This window comes from Alternaria rosae (assembly GCF_020736505.1).
Source record: "Alternaria rosae strain MPI-PUGE-AT-0040 chromosome Unknown BKA58scaffold_5, whole genome shotgun sequence".
NCBI lineage: Eukaryota > Fungi > Ascomycota > Dothideomycetes > Pleosporales > Pleosporaceae > Alternaria > Alternaria rosae.
Window position 1 is genome coordinate 2482179 of NW_025763574.1, and position 19517 is coordinate 2501695.

A 19517-nucleotide genomic window follows, 5' to 3' on the forward strand; every position below is an offset into this window, starting at 1 on the left:
TGACTTCGCATCCTGTCCACCTTTCTTATCAATTCCATCGCGAAATTTCAGCCATGGACGCGACGACGCCTGATCGCATGCACTCTCTACATCGTCACTCTTGAAACCTTCACGCGTTTATTCGTTGTATATTTCGGTCAGATCACATCGCGAGCACCTGCATTCGCGTAGAAAGCATCGCGCGTTCGAGCGCATGCGCGTCTTCACTCAGATGACAACGCAGATTCCATGTATCATTACATATTTCCATTCCCTGACCCTCATGGATTTCGATCCTCAACATGGACAACGTCCAACTCCTCCGCTTGAACACCATGGAACATACGAACCTGCTCCGGTTAGCCCCGAGTCTCTCACATTGACAACCCCTACGGGACAGATACCACCTACATTCATTCCCAGAAGATCTGGCGGCGTATCCCCAAACTCGCCCATCCTAGGATCAAGCCAGACCGCACTCCCGCACCTACTACAGAACCTATGCAGAACCCTCTTAACACCAAAGGAATAGTCTCTCAACATGTCTTCACCGCTCTTTACTTGTAGCTGCGACCGTTCGGGGTACACGAGCAAGTAGCCGTTGCGCGTGCAGATGCTGCAGTTGCACGATACAACCTTCCACTGGGCCAGCGGCGGCGAGAGTAGAACTGAGTACTGTACGCTACCGCAGTGGCAACTCGCTGCGTACGTCTGACAGTTCTGCGGGTCGAACGCTGGAAGAGGAGGTTTGGTAGGTGAGGTTTCGGTCATGGTTGATGGTGTTGGTTGTGCAAAAGGTGGGGTTGGAGTGTAGCTGTTGAGTAGGGTAAGTTGATCCTCAGAGTGAAGCGCAATGCTACATATACTTTGTTTGATATAGGTACGAGACGAAGACCGGCGCGGGTTTTCATCGTTGCTAGACAAGAGCTATCGGTAGGCGAAGAGGTAGGCTAAGGGGGAAGAAGTCTCCGAATCCGCTTTCCGGCGAACAAATGTCTCCGATGCCGTTGGTGTCGTTAAACATACGGAAGGATGCTACCGACGATAGCTCAATGCGGTGGTACGAAGGAGCGTTGCACTGCGTCATCGTCTAATACTTTTCGCCGATTCACAGCACTATCGGTTCTGTAGGGGCCTCCCATGGCCTACCAAAGATTACCGCGTAGTGTTGTAAACTGTTGGCTATGGTTTCAACACTCTCAAGTCAAGCTTTTCAACTGCACTAAGACTACCAGCACATACAAATAGCATTCTGGATGCTTCAATCATATCGCGAGTATCAGTGAGAACTTCACAGCTACTGACATCACGAAACTACAACTACAAGAAACGACTGCACCTTCAACTAATAAATTTACAGTTACATCGTCATGGACTTTTCACAAGTTCCATTCCTCCTCGGGGTGGCTCAGCCATCCCCCCTAATCTCGTCCTACCATGCAATATATCTTGCACCACCCTTCCCCAAAAAGCAAAAGCAACACGACGAAACCCATTGCACCACCCACCCATAAACACACACGCACAAGACGCATGTTTCACCGCTTTCAGCATATGTGCCAGCTCAAGCGCCTCTCACTCTAGTACTCCCCACCATTCCCAGCGATCCTGACCGGACGGTTGGGTTGAGAGGGGGGACCTGGTCTTTGGGTTGCATGCGTGATATTAGAAGAGTGGATAGGGGAGGATGGCGGCTATCGGGGGTATCATAAACTGGAATTGTTGATCTCCTGCTTTAAATTCGCAGTTTGGGAAGACGTGATATAGTCCCAAAGATAAGAGAGCCTTGGGATATTGCTAGTGTACTGCTAATACGACTACGCAAAGTTCAAGATGAGATGGTAGTCGGTGTGCAGAACTCCAGTCAGCATACTTACCCACCACGCCAACGACGTTCAGCTAGCGTGACGTCTTATCGACTTACAAAACCTCTCAATTGAGAATACTCTCTCCTCATACCTCAGTCTCTGCGGATTCTTTCCAAAGTCCGACGAATTTTGCAATATGTTGTTTCGCCTCCGAGAACTCAAAAATAGCTGCGCCAGAAATACGAGGCTAAGAGCTGTGATCATTGCACGACTCCTATGGAGATGTTAAAAAGACAGCTTCGATACCAAATCACTGTTCCATTTCTTGCGCTCTCTTCTTCATCTTTATAATACCACCAAAAGCTTTTTACTTCCAAAAGTCGATCGCTAAGACTGCATGTCCTCCGCCCTGGTGGATTCCAAAAGCGCAATTCAGGAATACCATGTATCTTGTCGAGTGGACAGCACGAAAAAATGGAACACCAAAATCCTTATGACTTCTGGCTCGTTTGGACTGTCTCTGAAAACCGACAACGAATCGGACATGTTCTCAGGCGAGAAAGAAGACGCTGCGGGCATTCCATCTTCCCCAAAAAAAAATCGAATTACACAACACATGGCTTTGCGAAGAGACGCTACCAAATAGACAAAGTGCATGGTGGATGTTCTGCCTGCTCGCACCGCCATTCTAGAGACCGAGTTTGCAAGATCATGAGCCCTTGCGTTGTCGACGCAAAATACAAACTATATGTGGAGCTTCCTCTTCCTCTTCACTACATTACTTTCCACCGGCCTTTTCCAAAACGAGACTGCACAAAAGCCATGCTCTTCCTTCTTTTGAGCTGTTATGAAGTAGCGATTTCAAAAACCGATGTGTTCACTATATGGACAAAAGGACAAGCCAGTCCAACAGAACCAGAATCATCTTGGGTGACCTTGAACAAGTTCAATGTAGAGATCAGAAAACTTATGTTCTCCGTCGAAGGAAAGGAACTGCAAGTATCCAGACTCGGAACACCTCAAAATAATACTACATATATGCGACATGAAAACCACCAAAACAGCGGAGCGGTTAGTTGATGGCTTTTCCGTTGTCGGGCTGCTCCTACGAAAATGTCTCAAAATCCGAGGAAGAACATAATGTGCTACTTAGAAGATCTCTGGGGTATAAATACCTCTCCGACTTCAAGGGCTTTGCTCCTCATTATTCCTCGTGTAGATGAAATTATCAAAAAGCACGTTTAAGGAATACGTATTTCTGTTTCGTCTGCTCCAACAACTTCTTAAATTTATTTCTATTTTGAACATGTGTGCGCTCGCACATGTCTACCTCGAGGCTTCTGGAAATCCACGAAATTGGGTTCCGTAGTTTTCGAACGTTTCTACTTACAAAAAAGAGTGAACAGAGATCATGGGAGTCACCACCCACCTTTGTTTACTTCGACGAAATGAACCTCGATATCTAAACGAACCCAGTTGTCATGAAAATATGGTCAATTGCCCACCGAGCAGTCTGAAGATGCAAAAGTGTCAACATCCAGAATGATGAGATTCGCACAATGAGAAATTTTGACATAATCGAATTGCAACGACAATACCTGCATGTGTCTGTGTCAAACCTTGTCGTCTCACACATACCATTGTAGTATTACATCATCTACCAACATATCCAGAATCTCGATCTTAAATTCCCATGTGATGTGAAAAGCACAAATACATGCGATATGACGTAAACCACACTCATGCGCATAACACAGATACCCATGCGCATACACCACCACCGAGCTTTTGCATCGGAGGATATACGCATGGACAGTTGCTATGCTGCCACCCCGCGAGCTTGTGGCGTGTGCTAGTGGAATGGCACGGTGACGGTGGAAGGGACGCTCCGACCCCGACACCAACCTGACGGAAGCTCGAGGTTGGGCCCGTGGCGTACCGAGAGGGGTGTTGGTGGGAGCGTCATGCACACTGCTGATTTTCTTCTGGCTTCCGCGTTCAAGTCTGGGAAGTCTTGAGGCCGAGAAAACGAACTTAGTGACGTAGTAATACGGATATTAGGTGATACATTTTGTAGTAAGGTCACATGTCCGGAGATGTTAGAAAAGGCAGCATCTAGCGACCAAGTGCGAGATCAGTCAGACAATGAAGTCCGTCTAGTGACATATTGGCAATTGAAGACATGTACACGTTTCCGGAAGGAGAACACTGGTGCATCGAAGCATCCGAACTCCGTCTTGGGTCAATGTAAGCTGAGTACATGTGTGATACGACGATAACAAAGACTAGCGAGCAAGAGGCATATCTCGTAAAAGATGGCCGAAAATGTACGTGATCGGTCAGACGGAAACTCACGTATCCGGTCTGTAAGGAGAGACACGGTCTCAGTATGAGCCGTCACTAGAGGCCCATCGGTGTGTGTACGCCGCTGCCAAAGGGTGAGGCGCCGTGTCCGGTCAATACGGAGGTCTCCTCAGCTGTCAGGGGCCCGCCGTCACAGCGAAGACTAGCATATTGAGGTTTGCCGCCCGTGATAGTTGGTCGAATGCAGAACAAAACCACAGCCTGTCGATACGCTTGACAGGTGACAGACCCAACATTTAAGCGCAGTGGTTCGAGCGAAGCCCTCAATTGGAGTGCACACGGGAAACGCCCTCTCTCTCGTCCAGTTTCGCCCCGCAGTACACACTGCCCAAACGCGCGCGAGCCGTCCCTTGGCGATCTCTACGTTCGATGCTTGACGACGAATGCATTTGGCAGTCAGGCAAGCCACACTTGCAACCAAGCACGCCAGGCTAAGGCGGGCCAAAGATAGCCGCATTTCCCTTACTGCCGTACCATAGATTGCTGTCAGACGGGAGTGCTTACGCCGTCAAGTGGATGCAGGTAGGAGCGTAAGCTGCAGTAAGCATCAGCGACAAGACTAGTAGTTGGGAGCTTGACGTCGTGTGATAGAAGGTCATCTTGTTATATCTGCATCGTTGTGTGACCTTGACAGTCAAGGACGAGATCTCGGTAATCTCATTCGAGGATCACGAGATAGCCGGTGGATCTTCTGGTGCTTTTTGGCGACGATCAGACAGATGCCTCGCAGTTGGTGTATGCTGTTCAGTCCGCATCGGACGAATCGCAAGTCTGCGAACCAGGACGTTTTGTTGTTGAGGGGGGGCCAGAAGATTGCAGGACGGTAAAAGCAGTCGAGAAAAAGTAAAGAAAATTGTGATTGGGCCTGACGAGAACACTTTGCATGCAGACAGGTGCTGTAGCACAAGGCCACTATGGTCTGATGTTTTCTCGTATCGCTAAGCGAGATGGAGGCCCCCCCATTGAGTAGCACGCGCGGTAAAGGGTATTGGACACGTAAAACGATTGTACCTATGCCCCTCGATTGAAGATAGGGAGTGAAACATGCTGGAGGTGGATCACCCATGGTTGGCTTGGAACATGCAAAGAAAAAATGCGTGAGCATAGGAAGCAGGTTTCCGTACTTGCGAACATCGGCCCACATCATTGGCGCTTCTCCAATTCAGAAGTTATCCACCAATGTTTACGCGCGGACAAGCGAGAGGAATTGAATAGATCCTTCTTAGTGGCTGGTGCGCTCGCAACGAGCGTAGGTGTACGAGAGGGCGAATCGCGTTCGTTGTGCGCACGTCAGTGTTGGTTGACAGTCAAAATCGAGTCAGCGCCTGGAGCAATAGCATTAGCGGGGTTTGCCGTGAACAGCTTATCGTATGCTCGTTCGATTTGATGAAAGAAGCGCGCGGGCAGTGACGAGTCATGGAGGGTCTGCTCTGGCTGGACCCTCGGGGCCTGGGGACGAAAGCCTCCAACGGCAGCAGCTTAGGACAAAAGTAGGCCATGCTCCGAACAAAGGAAAACCTCGACAACGGTGTTCCCTGCGTGCATCATGGATGCGTGGCGCACCTGTGGACGGGATGGCTTTGCGGGCGCTGGGCGTCGGGCCTAGCGGACACGACATCTGGCGCGCTCATCCAGGCAAAGCACAACGCTCCTGGGGACGATCAACGGGATCATCGATGTGGAGTGTAGATGATGGCGGCGCCACACAGACTTGTGCTTTACTGTATACCACTGACGCAGGTACAGTCGAGCAGGCCAAAGATGGCCTCAATACCCGCAGCACAGACGCGTTTCTTGACAAAACAGTCTTCTGCGGTGTTATACTCGGGGAGATGAGGATGGAGCGCTAACGGAGAATATTGACAGAGATAGAGAGCGAGGTCGGGTTGAGCGAGGCGGACTGGGCGGCTGAGGCTCCAGGCGTTGGGGGATGGCCAGCTGTGATTAGCGTAGGCGGGGAACATGGTGAAGACAAATCATGCTGTGATGGCACGAACTGGTAATTAGACAGGAGCGCTGTGATGGGGGGCAGCCCAAACGTGCTTTGACGCAGAGTTGCGTTGAGCACACCGTGTAGGACAGGGTCTGGCGAGTCAAGGCCTAGCGGTGCTGGGATGTGCGTAGTAGAGTTTGGGAAGGCTGCGCTGACGGCTGCAGCACGCAGGAGAAGGTGCCGAGCCCAAACACAAAGCTGTGAACTCTGATAACGTGGGGTGCATAAGATGTCATTTCAGATCACGATGACCTTGCTGCGAGTCGCGCGCCGGTCAAGTATTGCCGACGTTGACGGAAGTGCACTTCCCCGAGTGGTAAACCCTGTACGGTGTGTACGATGAGTATACGACAAGACGACGGCGCATGTAGTAGTCTTGGTCCAAGACACTGGAATGTGCGAGACAGAGTTTAGTGACGCTGAGGAGAATTGATGCCGCAACTGTGCCGCACAGCGTGGGCAATGACTAAATGCGGCTCCAAACGCGGCCGCCGTGCTCGGTAGCCGACGGTTTGATGGAACAGAGTGCGAGAGCGAAAGGTAATTTGATCGGATTGGGTGGTGGGGAGAGACGGTCCCAGGCGTGCGGGTGGGCGTCGTCGGTTAGAGGACCAGGACTTCCGTCCCAGGGCTGGGCCGTGACGGGGAAGGGGCACGATGTTTGCGCTGGTCGAGTCGGTGCGCGCTGATTAGACTTTGCAGCCCGCGTGTGACGAAGCCAAGAATGTGGAGCCACGGGCACTCCGAACGCCTGAGACGCTTGTGCTGAGATCTGTAAAGTCGAACGGGCGAGATCTTAGCGCGGCCACACTGGCGGAGGTGACCGCCGCGGACGTTGATAGTCTGGACTGGAGTTTGGTAGACACGCACGGTGAGGTGCAGGGCAAGTCTGGCGTCGCTGGTCACGAGGCGACGTACCAAGTACCGTGGGATCACGACAGCCGGCGTCATCTAGCTGGCACCTAGGCGGAGATTGAGCTGGCAAGGCTGAGATGATGACGATGGGTGGGGTTGAAGGGTACCGTACGCACGTATAGCGCGTTGTTTAGATCAGCAAAGCGTGCAGAACCGGTAGAGGGGATAATTTGCAGCTGGGGCGCTGGGATAGCCATGCCAGACGGCGATCCTGGCGGCTGCTTAGGTGCTGTCGACGCATGGCTTGCTGCAATGGGCCTAGGCTTGTTGCCGTGGGTGAGGAGTGAATGCCGCATGTTTCTACTCGAGGTGCGCTGCCATGTGCGATGCAAGCGCAATAGGAAGGCACGACCGGTCGGCTTCACATCGCGACTGCCCTTCGCGGAGGCCTCGCTTACGGCCTGGGGTGATTGGGCAGGCGCGCCATGGATGACACGAAAATGCCCACCCCATCACTTGGGACAAAACACGCTGAGATGAAAGGGAGCATGCCGATGCAATGTGACGGGTTTCCTTCTGTTTCCTTCTGCACCTTCTGTCGTGCAGCAGCTGTCAACCCACAGCATCCTGGCACCATCGGAAGCAGACACATGGCCGGGGCTGTCCACGTTGTGACGCCTACCGCGACCCGAGACGGGGAGAAGCAGCAAGCCACCGAACCAGCCTCTCGCAGTTCGCTGCGGGCGCTGAGGGCGCTGAAGGAGCCGGCCATCGGCTGCGGCTACGAGATCTCTGCTGGGCCTTGGCCCTGCACCGCAGCGCAACGGGCATGGCTTCGCAGCGGCTGCCCCAAAACAATGGTCTGTGGCATCAGCCCAACTACCACACGGCCAGGCTTGCAGACAACCGAGAGCCCGATCGACCGCGGAGTCGTCCCCAGTTCCTTGTAGCCATGTCATTCCGCCACTCCGCCAACTGGCGAAACCAGGCCGCTGGGAAAGGCTTCGACGACACAGCATCCGCCAGATGCATCGTTGACGCCTCGCAAGCCCTTCCACGATGCGTTTCCATCGTGCAGCAGCTGTCACGCAAAGCCGCCGGCGCCTTGTGCTTCCGCAGAGGCTGGAGGCTGGACGCCGCTGCCTGCGACACACACTGCAGCGACGGAGATTCCAAGACCCAAAAGACGGCACCAGACGCGCGCAAAATGGACCGAATATGCACTTCCACGTGGAGATCCACCCATCTAGGCAGAATGTACGACGACGGTGCGCCGGGTCTGGCGTCAGAGAGATTGAGTTGAGCAGGGTATCGAATGCTCTGCTTATTGCACCATGCCTGTTCAGAGGCACACGTGCCGCAGGCAATATAGCAAAAGGTCTAATTTTAGCCCGACAATTCACCCTTCAAGTGGCCCATTATTACACATCTCGGGGCCAACAGCAGCCTCCCGGAATGACGCCTTGACTGTCTTCATATTGCTCCGCAACTGGTCAACTGAGCAATGACCGCGTACAGGGAACGGGTGCCAGGTCGATCCGACACTCGAGCACACCTCCCACTTTTCTTTCATCCTGCCGTCGAAACACGCCCGCTTAAGCGCACGGTAGTCCATCGCTTCATCATGTGCTGCTCGCAGTCATGCTCCATCTCGGCTAGCGCTAGCCCGCTCGTTCAGAGCGCCATGTCGTCAGCTAACTCGCGGAGCGGTTGAAGCACGGTCGCAGCCTAGGTCGCCGAACTGGAATCCCTGCAGGGATAAGCACTTCCCAGCTGGCCTCTTGTCTGTTTCTCGCGAGACCATGATTGACGCTGAAGCTCGCGACAATGCAGCGTGATGAGGCCTGCGACGGAAGCGCTCATGTCCTACCTGCTGGATAGCGCTTCTGCTACCCACCGACCGGACTACCTCTGCGATCAGCGCTGCTAGTAACGGGGATTGGCCTCCAGCAACGGCGAGCTTGGGCAAACCAGGTAAGGGTCGTCTTTGAATGTGCTTTGTCTCTGCCCCGGCACTGTTTGGGCCAGACCATGTCCGTGCGCCCACAGGCTCTCCCAGGTCCTGTTGGCGCCAGTCCCAACGCATGTTAGAGTGCCAGTAGGCTCCTAACCCTTGGTACTTGGGAAAGACAAAAGCATTTTGTCCTTTGCCCGTCTCTTGTCGTGCCGCGAGTCTGGGTCAGGGGAGCAGCCGCATGCCTACCCAATTTCTTCCTTTTGCGCCACTACTCGTCATAATGGACGAGGGTCGAAACAAGTGCCGGCACGGGGATACTCCTCGTTGCCCATCAGCAAGTGTGATGTGAGATAATCAGACGTCCTCAGAGCTCACGGGCCGGCGCAAGCGACTGCTCCTCCACTTTGCTGGTCCAAGCCGTCCCGCACTCCAGCAGACTCCGACAGATGGCCTGTGGACAGGGTCTGGCTACGGTGGGTGCTTTCACCCCCTGGCAATGCATTGTTGTGTGCGGCCCCATGCTCGACTAGTTCTCTAAACTGGACCTGAACGGTGTGGTTTTGTCATTCATTCGTCGCATTACTTCTGCCGTGCCTCGTTTGCGTTGCCTTATTATGACAAAGTGCGTCTGTGGATAGCGCTCCCGCCCGCTCACCTGAGGCGTGCTCTCGAGCTAATTCTCATCTCCCATCCCGATCCAGATCCTCAAAACGCTTGGACGGACCCTATCGCCTGGTTGAGCCCTTGATATTCCTGAAGCCCCAGCGCGCCAGTCAGCCACGCGAGCCCACCTACCCTGACATCTTTAGCCCGCCATACATATACGTGAGGGCTACCGCTCTCCACTCACTCGCGGTAACAAAGCCTTTAGTCCACCCAGGTTCCAGCCATTCTCCGCCATCGCTCCTCTAGGGCGCCCAGGTCCCGAGCTTAACAAGGAGTGATCGCCGCTCCACACGCCTCAAACTCCACCACCAGCACCTCACAAGGCTCAACCTCCCCGCCCGCCAAAGGATCAGTGGGTCGTATCATCAACGCACAGCACCACATTTTGCAATACCGCTACCCAGTACCTTGGGTCGAGTAACGGCAGAACCATCAGAGCCAATCTGGAGCATTGCCATCAACGTTGGACGACAACACCAGCACCGTCATAGTAGACGACTCAGTGTCCTTAGCCCCAAACAATCGTATACACATCCCGTGTAATAGCCTCAGTAGCACCACGTCTGCGCAACCAGGAATCCGGGCCCTACCGAACAGTCCGTTTTGAACAACACCACAGTTCCACGAGTCTCTGCTTTTGATCTCTTGTACGCCCTCCTGTTACGGTCTGCGACGACGAGCACCACTAACATCGCGCAGTTACTGAGACTCTCGAGAGCACTTGCGGCCAGACGTGCGTTTTTCGGTATCACTGCCCGCCTGAACCAGCGCAGGTACCATTGCCAGAGCCGTTCGTTCGATTGCAGCATCTCAAAGGACGGAGCAGCCATTAGCCGTCTGACGCGACGAGAGACTAGACCCGGAGCAACATCGCGAATCCACAGACCGAGCGGGTATTTGTGTACTGGGAGGACCTTTTACAAGATCCCTTTCCCTCCACTACCTGCATATCATTTGTACCTTGTTCCTCTCCACTAGAGCCCCTACCTCTCACATCACGCCTTTGAGCTACGGATCGCTCGTTGCCCTCCGTGGATTCTCAGCCTTCACGTGGGTTGTATTGGTCCGGTGCGCACTACACCCCACCATTTGCAGCGTCACAGTTGCAATCCCTACCAAGTCCTCCTTCATCTGAAGCAGGGAGGTCATCAGGACCTACCCGGGACACAACCGCCAACGTGGCTGCTGCCGTGGCTCATCCGTCTTCCATGCATCCTGGGTCTGACCCAATGGGTGTACCTCCCAGCTTTGCAACGCGGAGGCCTCACGCCCAGCAACTGGGCAGCTTTGAGCTACCCCCACCACCCATGCACAAATATCCCTTCACCAACACCGTCACCACATCTCAGTCATCACAGGCTCCGACTACGATAGCCAGCGTTGGCAACCTTTTGACTCCGCCAAATACACACCACAGTGATGTGATAGGCTCATCAGGAGTCTCTACAAGCAGCGCACAGTACTCCACAGCAATGGCATACTCCAACGGGCAGCAGTACATCTACTCCCCGCCAGCGCAGGGATCGGCTGCGCACTACGGGTACCCGGCTGCACATCATCAACAGCAGAGCCAATACGGCCAAGCCCGTGGAGGTATGTTTGCTCCACCGCGCAGTGAAGGCCAGCTTGGACGACAAGACTCACTGGGCAAAGGGCTGAATCCGCCACCATATGAGATGAACCAGCAACTTCCACCTTTTACGCCTTCGTCCAACGGAGCGAGCATGCCTTCGATATCCACACAACAACATCATCATCAACAACAACATCAACATCAACAACCCCAGCATCAACATCAGCAACACCACCACCAACAGATGATGAGCGCACAAACACCAGTCTCTTCCTCGGCACCACAACAGTCGCCTGCCCTTAGCCAGGACTCCTTCAGGCCACCACAACCACCGACTCCAACATATAGTTACCACACAGCCAGTACTCCTCAGCATTCCAACTTCCCCTATTCTACTGGCCCATCTCCCACATTAAGCCAGCAACAAAGCCCCATTAGCGCTGGTGGATCCATGCATCGGATGTCACCCGCCGTATCTCAGGGCTCCATCCCCTCGATCCCTTCCAACAACCCTGCACAATCACCCTATCAATACCAGCAAAGGCCACCACTACAATACCCCGGTAGCCAAGCACCCGTCTTCTCCAACGTCCAGAACCCCAACGGTGGACTGGCACTTGTCGGAGGCCATCCCGCGATGATGCCAGGTTTCAACAGCGGACATGCGGCAGCTATGCCTCATTTCATGGGCCACCCGCAACACCAACAGCCTGCTGCTAACGACCGGCCGTTCAAGTGCGACCAGTGCCCGCAGAGCTTCAACCGGAATCACGACCTGAAAAGGCATAAGAGGATTCATCTTGCTGTTAAGCCTTTCCCTTGCAATCACTGCGACAAGAGCTTCTCGAGGAAGGATGCGCTCAAGGTATGTTTTGTCACTCTACCTAACAACGATCGTAAGAATACTAACAGATAAACAGCGACACATACTCGTCAAAGGATGTGGGAAAGCCACCGCCGACGACAACAACAGCAAACGCGAAACTCCGTCGCCTAAAATCGAAGACTCGAAGCACTGATCGCCGAACCTACGCCATCCATCGGCCTTCTTACTCCATGGAGAATCCTCGGCCTCTCCCACTTTCACTTCTACTTCTTCTGTATTACTTATTCACCTCCTCCTATACGCTGTCCAATATTCCTCTCGCGCACATCGTCTGCGCTAAAGGCATCGTTCTGGTTACGACTTATGCATGTTTTATCACGTCCGCTTATTTGTTATTTCTGAACTGGACTACCCTGGGAAACGAACGAATGGAAAGGGGAGTTACGGGACATATTTTGTTCGGGCGGATCGCGAATACCTTTTACTTGTTGTTTTATTGCTCTGTGTATGTATGAAGGTATATTTGCATTGGTCACGCGCGTTTCGGTTGTCGATGGTTGTATGTAGCTGGCACCGCATTGCTTCCGTTGTCGTTCGGGTTAGAGATGGGACACCGTACCAGGAAACCGGTGGTTGGAAGCTTATGGTTCGGTCGGTGCGGAAGCCTGCATGTGCTTTCCAGGGTGGGAAGGGGGGCTCCACGGCGACCTTGCTTACGGGTGTAATGTTTCAGAGAGGAATTGTACCTCGGAGATATTCTTTTTCGCTTCGCTTTTACGAAAGACTGCATTTGCGGCGCGGAGTCAAAATTGCGCGCACTGCATTGCTACCAGCAAAAATACCATATCATGACTTACCTCACATTCTCACCTTTGCGCATCACCATGCCGTGAATCTACTTCCACGACTTCCTTGAGTCAACACCCCTGCGCAACATCCAGCGAAAATACTGTGTGATTCGGGTGAAGTCATGCCTATTGTGCCTACCTTTGTTACCGTTGATAGCATGTAGTCAAGTAAGGCATATAACATCTGCATTATGTTCCTGAAGGAGCGGTCGCCGCATTAAGCTTTTGATTCGTGCAAGGAACGCAAGACGGTTAAGTGCAGCGAAAAAGAGGTGCGAACCACATTGCCGGTACAAGTGGTTCGGCAGGCTCCGGGGGCTGGAGTGGGTTCGGGTTTGTGCGGGCGGGCGGCTTGGCACGGGCGTGGATGTGGACGACGCTTCTGCAAACATCCAGGGTTCTCATTACTTCACCTCATCGCGGAGCCGGACGCGCTTTCACTTCATTACGACGCGCTTTCGTCTCAGCTGCTATCGCATGACGGAACTGCTATGCGATCAGCTCATGGAACATAGTCGATTAGCAGCCTCTAGGTAATGCGTACCTCTTATGAGGGACGCGTTGCTCGTCTTCGGTATGAAGTCCCACTGTCTGTATGCATCAGTCCTTGTTGTGTCGTCTCTTTCATCTCGGTTTCCAGCATATATCGTCGCCTAGTACGCCTATATAAGAGGTAAACGTTGTATGCCAGGTTATCAAGCTCACGCGCAAGACCCCCTGGCATCATGCGCGCAAGGAAGGCGAAGCAACCATATTCGGATTTTAGATACGTCGGTAAGAAATGCTTGTCTCTCAATTCTTCATCTCATCTTCTTTCCGTCAGCCAGTCATTTCACTTCTCTCGCTCTGTTTGGGATGATGACAATGCTTGTCGGTCATACTGCTTGGTACATCAACTACTACTGCAATACCAAAAGTCTCGTTTGCGTCTCATCATGGGAAAGAGACACCTTCCTGCTTCTGCAGCTCATCGCCACTGCTGTGGCTGGTGTTGATGTTGCTCCTGCCGCCGCCGCGTTTGCATCCGATGGCGCTTCCACCGGTTCGTCTGTGCACAAATCTTCCCTCGCAACATCTCATTTCTTCACCAAGATCGACACTTGCATAGCCGGTCCCATTGTATGCATCCATCTACTTGTTAGCTTCTCGGAGCGAGAGCAGAATCACTTGGCATTGCACATCTAGCCGCCTTTCCCTTACCGGTCCCGTCTACAGACTTGCTGGCGGTCAAGCGATCGGGCGAGCGCCTTCAGTGTCAACAGCGATAAACAACAACAAAAACACACAGCATATCCGTCATGGCTTTTGCCTGATACCCCCCACTGCAGCAACGCCAGCTACCCCAACAACACACCGCAAGCTTTTTACGCTCTTGGACACCCACCTTATCGTCTTGTATCTCTTGGCTCCTCCACCCTTTTATCGTAATCATAGCAGCTGCACTACTCAAGACCTTCCACCTTGACCACTGCAAGCCCTTACCCACAACATGGATTCCAGCTTCCATGGCCGCCCACCAACGCGGCGACGCGCGCTCGGTGACGGCACGAACCGCGCAAATGAGGGCCCACGCATCCAGCGCAGCAATGGAAAGCGACACAACAGCTACGCCTCTTCGTCGCCGCATCCACTTCCCCACAATGATTCTATAGTCCCGAACGGCACCCTTGCTGTCAGTCACGAACAAGACTCGCCGGAGAACAAGCGTCTGTCCGCCGTCCAAGCCCACGAAGCCCGTCCCCACAAGTCGAAGCGCGATTCTGAGATTTCCAACGCGAGCACCAATGCTTCCAGCTCGAACCGCCGACGCAAAACGCACATTGGCCCTTGGCAGCTCGGCAGAACCATTGGACGAGGTGGCTGCTCGCGTGTGCGACTTGTCAGGCACAGCGGCACAGGGCAATATGGTGCTGCAAAGATCATCTCCAAGGCTACGGCCGAGAAGGTGCGCGCTTTGAGCTTGGCCAACCTTATCGCGGAGCAGGACTCGTCACTATATCCCGACGGCAAGGTCATCCCATTCGGCCTGGAGCGCGAGATCTGCATCATGAAGCTCCTGGATCATCCCAACATTGTCCGCCTATATGATATCTGGGAGAACCGCGATGAGCTGTAAGTACACCACCGATAACAAACTACTTGCCTAACATGGTTCAGCTACCTCATAATGGAGTTCGTCGAAGGCGGCGAGTTGTTCAGCTACATCCACGAGCAACATGGCTTGATCGAGATCCACGCCGTACATATCTTCCGTCAGATCATCGCAGCCCTAATCTACTGCCATCGTATCAATATCCATCACCGCGACCTCAAGCCCGAAAACATTCTGCTGGACAGAGATACCATGAATGTCAAGCTTGTCGACTTTGGCATGGCTGCGTTACAGCCTATCGGCAAGAAGCTTACCACACCCTGCGGTAGCCCTCATTATGCAGCACCAGAAGTTATCAAGACTACATCATATGACGGAGGAAAGGCAGATGTATGGAGCTGTGGCGTCATCCTGTTCGTCCTTCTTACCGGCACCCCTCCCTTCAACTATTCTGGCGATGAGCGCCATCTAAAGCACCTATTTCGCGATATTGCCGCGGCTAAGTATGTCATGCCCGACAACATCTCTAGAGAGGCCCAAGACCTCATCGGAAAGATACTCGTCGCTGACCCGAACCGTCGCATCTCAATCGATGAGATCTGGGACCACCCATTTTTGCGCAAGTATCAGCAAGAGCTGAATTTCGTGGGAGAGAACGCCAACGTCGACTACTGGACTGGCCCTCTTCCTGCTATCGCCGAGTGGACGATTCTCGAACGCACTTCCGTGGACCGCGAGATCTTGCGGTACCTGCGTACACTCTGGCATAGCGAAAAGGAAGAGACCTTGATCCAAAAGTTGTTGAGTAAAGAGTGAGCAACCTCCTTTACTGGGTTCATGTGCATCTGCTAATACCTGAAAACAGACCAAACCAAGAGAAGTACTTCTACTCTGCACTTCTAAAGTATCACACCGATCAACTGGAGAATTACCAACCGGACGCACACCATACCGTAGCCCATTCCAACAGCGATCATCACCATAATACGCGGCATTCGCCCACGCGGAAGGACATGGATGAGCTTCCAATCAACAGCAATGCTCATAAGCGCTCACAATCCACGTATTCGATTCTGCACAATGAGCATCTATATTCGAAGCACAGTCTCTACGAGTCGCCTGTCTCTGAAGCTAGCTACGACCCATACCGAGCCTCGCGGCAGCCTATCGTTCCCATTCCTGAAGACGCTTCACTCAATCAGAATGTCACAGTTCATCGGGGACACAGCGGCCGCAGCGAAAAGCTTCGCCCCGCCACAGCTTTGGGACATCATACAGGAAACTCGTTACGCGTTCAAGCTCTGCGAAACAACTCTAGGCGTAGTTCCGCAATGTCCCGCGGCTCTTCACGAAGCACGCCTTCCCACCAGAGCACTCCATCTCATTGCGCTCCTTCGATCCAGCGACGCTCCATGTCTCGTTCGTCCCTCGCGAGCTCACACTGGCCTAGTAGCCCACCTGTCACTACTCGCTCTGCTGGTATGGGCAAGCGAGGTGTGAGCTTTTCGCACCTGCGCGATCGCCGGTCTTCAGCAGCGACAACTAGCAGTTGGCAGACTGAGGTTGGATCCTGTGCTGACTACATGTCTCATAGACCTCATACGTCCATTGGGTCGTATGGTCCGTCTATCAAGACGAGCAAAACTCGGTCAACTCCTAGGCCAAGGGCTCGTATGAGCTCAGAGACGCCACGCTTGAAGCTTCGCAAGCCAGAAAGCCCTACTAAGTACATCCAGGGGGAGGCTCGGAAGATTAGCATGGAGCTGGGCAAAGTCATGGAAGAGGCCTTCAACCGCTCTTCAGTCGGCTCGAGCGTTCGTTCAGATGCTTACCACGATGCCTCGCAATATGAAAGCCCTCCTACTTCTTTCTCCAATACCCGCGATTCAGGAGGCAGTACTCTGGCCGCTACCCCGAGTGCTAAGCTATTTTTTGGAGAGCGGCCATTACCACCAACTCCCGTTGAGACGCCCACTACTTTCTTGCAGCGAAAGTTGGCGGAGACACGTGCAGACATTGCTCGACGACTGAACGAGGATGATGATAGCACTGAACACTTCAACAAGGTTCTTGAACATCTCGATCGCTTGATGGTGCCTGGGGTTGGAGGCAAGCGTACAGTATCTGCTCCAGCGAAGTCTCCCGAGCGTACACCGCTGCGCGCCATACCGGAGGAAGTGAAGGTCGATAACGGGAATGGGTTTGATATCCATATTCCCCAACGTCGAGTTGTCACTGACCCCGTCAGGCCTCTTGGCCGTCGTGTAGTTACCGAGCAGCAGCAGACAATCCGTATCGTCGATGGATCTCCCACCCGTGTCGCGCCTCTGAACATCCGCAAGCGCAGTGGTGCAAGCTTGAAGACGAATGTAACTAATGAGGTGCCTGCTGTGCCTTTGATTCGACCATATGAGAATGGACAGCACGATCTGCAAGCTCCACGTACGAACAAGACCGCTCCCGTTTTCCAGAAGCAGAACATGCTGCTTAAGAAGAAGTCGCTGTGGTTCCGTCGCAACACTGGCGAGCAGGAGCGCGACCAAGAGAACAAGGAGAACCAAGTCAAGAAGAAGCAGTCAAACACTCTCCTTCAGATCCCAGAGGCATGGCAGGGTCTCGATGACCGCATCAAGACTGATCGTGCGCCCTTTGCGAACATTGACAGTAATAAACTTGATCAGAGGCGGTCCGATGTTAGCGGTGGAAGCGAATTCCCTATGCGCATCAGCAGCTCTGCTGCCGCGAAGAGCGACGGTTCGACTCGCAAGGGCTTCTTCGCCTTCTTTGGCAAGAAGTCTAAGGATGAAAAGGGCAAGACGCCAATGGAACTTGGAGGTGAACTCACCTTCTTCTACTTCTACTTTTGTATCTCATACTGACATGTTTGCAGGGCTCAACTTCAGCTCGTCTTCAATTCTGTCCAACTTCGACATCAGTTCTGACAACAACAACGATACAGCTCGTACTGGTCCACCGGAAATGCAGATGAACTGGCTATCACGCTTCCTCCACATCAAGCCTGCCAGCAAGACGCTATGCTTCCAGATTGGTCGTGGCAAAGTTCGTCAGGACCTTGTTCGCCTGCTGCGCGACTGGCAACGGTTTGGCGTTCAGGACGTCTCACTGGATCGCGCATCAAACTCGATCAACGCACGCATTGACAAGAGCAACCGTAAGTACCCACCACCCCGAGCGTATCTTCTGTTCAGCGGATGGCGGCTGCAAAACTGGCGTTTCGAAGTGGAGATGCTAGAAGCCGAACTTGTAAGGCGATGTAATGCTGCTATTTACTTCTGCAATCCAAGAAAATACTTACTAACACACACATCTCCTCACAGACCTCAAGATCAAGCCCGTAACTTTCGTTATCGAGCTTTTCGTCGTACTCGAACACGGACGCCGCGCCAACCTCTGCCTCGCACGCTTCACGCAAACCCGTGGCGCCGCCTCTAGCTTCCGCAAGGTCGTCGATATTGTCGAAGACGTCTGCCGCGCTCGCTGCATGTTGGTCGAGGACGAGGAGAAGAGAGCTTCGATGATGGAGGTCTTGGACTAGGATGCCAGGATGAAGAAACATGAAGATGATAATGACAATGACGGAGCGGGGTGTTTGGATACCAGATGGCATACTTCTTCCCTCTTGTGAGTAGGGGTTAGGGATTGTATTGTATTTTGATCTGGGTATCTTGCTTACACCAGAAGATGGGGGATTGGTGGATTGTCGATAAGGGGGGGTGTTCTGAATACGATACAGATGGATACTCATTCGCATGTTCTTCTTTTGGCATGTGGATGGTTGTAGGACATGATGCTGGTTTACTTGTACACGTATACCTCCCGTCGTCTACGTCAACGTCTAGTACGTAATAATAACAGTCGCTCATGCACTTACTTTCGTACGCCCGTGCCTGTGGTGGTATATACATGGTACTTTCAATGAATGAATGACCACCATGCGCAGCATCCAGGAGGTACCCAAACACTGTGCCATTGACACTCGAGCACTTGTTAGGCCGCCATATACGGAAGATCTGTACTCAAAATAGCAGTGGAGAGCACGAAAACTTGTTGTAGTCGTCTGCCAAGTTCGTGGGTAGCTACATGATGGCGTGCGAGACACATGTATACTGCTAGCTCACGAAGGTTCGCCACCTCTCTTCTGTAACGATGTACATCACGATAGCGTTGCGCATACGGGGGTGTCGCGCAAATGAGGAGACGATAGTACATACATTGACATCAAGCGTACGGATGATAGGTGTGTTTTGTTATGTTCCAAACAAGGGGAGTTTTTGAGATGTTAGAGGTGGTATACGATAGAGAACATCATGGCATCAGTCGCAGTAGTATAATCATTTGGTTGAGTTCTGTACATACTGGGCAACTCGTCAGAATGCCTGCATATGCCGCCGTTGTCTGGACTACCTCTTCCAGGCAGGATGTGTATGATTTCACCCTGGCTTTCTCGTTGTAATGTCTCACACTCCTTCGTCATGCTGTGCATACACATGTGAGTTCAAGCTCTTCCGGTATTCGTGAGGACGTGGTATTGCATT

General features: G+C 52.9%; 7 protein-coding genes across 7 annotated transcripts; 4 read left to right on the forward strand and 3 right to left on the reverse strand.

Moving 5' to 3' along the window:
* Positions 1–5: 5 nt before the first annotated feature.
* BKA58DRAFT_385869 (Mss4-like protein) lies at positions 6–756 on the reverse strand. The gene has a single exon (XM_046170409.1). The coding sequence runs from the start codon at positions 748–750 to the stop codon at positions 277–279; it is 474 nt and encodes a 157-aa protein (XP_046025673.1). The 5' UTR covers positions 751–756; the 3' UTR covers positions 6–276.
* Positions 757–4179: 3423 nt separating this feature from the next.
* Positions 4180–4696, reverse strand: BKA58DRAFT_184798 (uncharacterized protein). The gene has a single exon (XM_046165453.1). It carries the CDS (start codon positions 4606–4608, stop codon positions 4294–4296), a length of 315 nt encoding a protein of 104 aa, XP_046025674.1. The 5' UTR covers positions 4609–4696; the 3' UTR covers positions 4180–4293.
* BKA58DRAFT_184802 (uncharacterized protein) lies at positions 4381–5339 on the reverse strand. Its single transcript, XM_046165454.1, has 2 exons — positions 4778–5339; positions 4381–4686 (listed from the first exon to the last, which is right to left on the reverse strand). The coding sequence occupies exon 1, from the start codon at positions 5296–5298 to the stop codon at positions 4786–4788; it is 513 nt and encodes a 170-aa protein (XP_046025675.1). The 5' UTR covers positions 5299–5339; the 3' UTR covers positions 4381–4686; positions 4778–4785.
* A 2486-nt stretch (positions 5340–7825) lies between these two features.
* BKA58DRAFT_385876 (uncharacterized protein) lies at positions 7826–8417 on the forward strand (the record flags this gene model as incomplete). The annotated part of the gene is made up of 1 exon (XM_046170410.1): positions 7826–8417. The coding sequence occupies one exon, from the start codon at positions 7829–7831 to the stop codon at positions 8300–8302; it is 474 nt and encodes a 157-aa protein (XP_046025676.1). The 3' UTR covers positions 8303–8417.
* A 2413-nt stretch (positions 8418–10830) lies between these two features.
* Positions 10831–12214, forward strand: BKA58DRAFT_315756 (uncharacterized protein; the record flags this gene model as incomplete). Its single annotated transcript, XM_046167541.1, has 2 exons — positions 10831–12060; positions 12116–12214. The coding sequence occupies 2 exons, from the start codon at positions 10831–10833 to the stop codon at positions 12212–12214; spliced, it is 1329 nt and encodes a 442-aa protein (XP_046025677.1).
* A 36-nt stretch (positions 12215–12250) lies between these two features.
* BKA58DRAFT_184820 (uncharacterized protein) lies at positions 12251–13185 on the forward strand. Its single transcript, XM_046165455.1, has one exon. It carries the CDS (start codon positions 12389–12391, stop codon positions 12935–12937), a length of 549 nt encoding a protein of 182 aa, XP_046025678.1. The 5' UTR covers positions 12251–12388; the 3' UTR covers positions 12938–13185.
* Positions 13186–14358: 1173 nt separating this feature from the next.
* Positions 14359–18566, forward strand: BKA58DRAFT_458456 (uncharacterized protein; the record flags this gene model as incomplete). The annotated part of the gene is made up of 5 exons (XM_046174668.1): positions 14359–14981; positions 15027–15773; positions 15827–17796; positions 17852–18133; positions 18300–18566. The coding sequence occupies 5 exons, from the start codon at positions 14359–14361 to the stop codon at positions 18515–18517; spliced, it is 3840 nt and encodes a 1279-aa protein (XP_046025679.1). The 3' UTR covers positions 18518–18566.
* Positions 18567–19517: the final 951 nt, after the last annotated feature.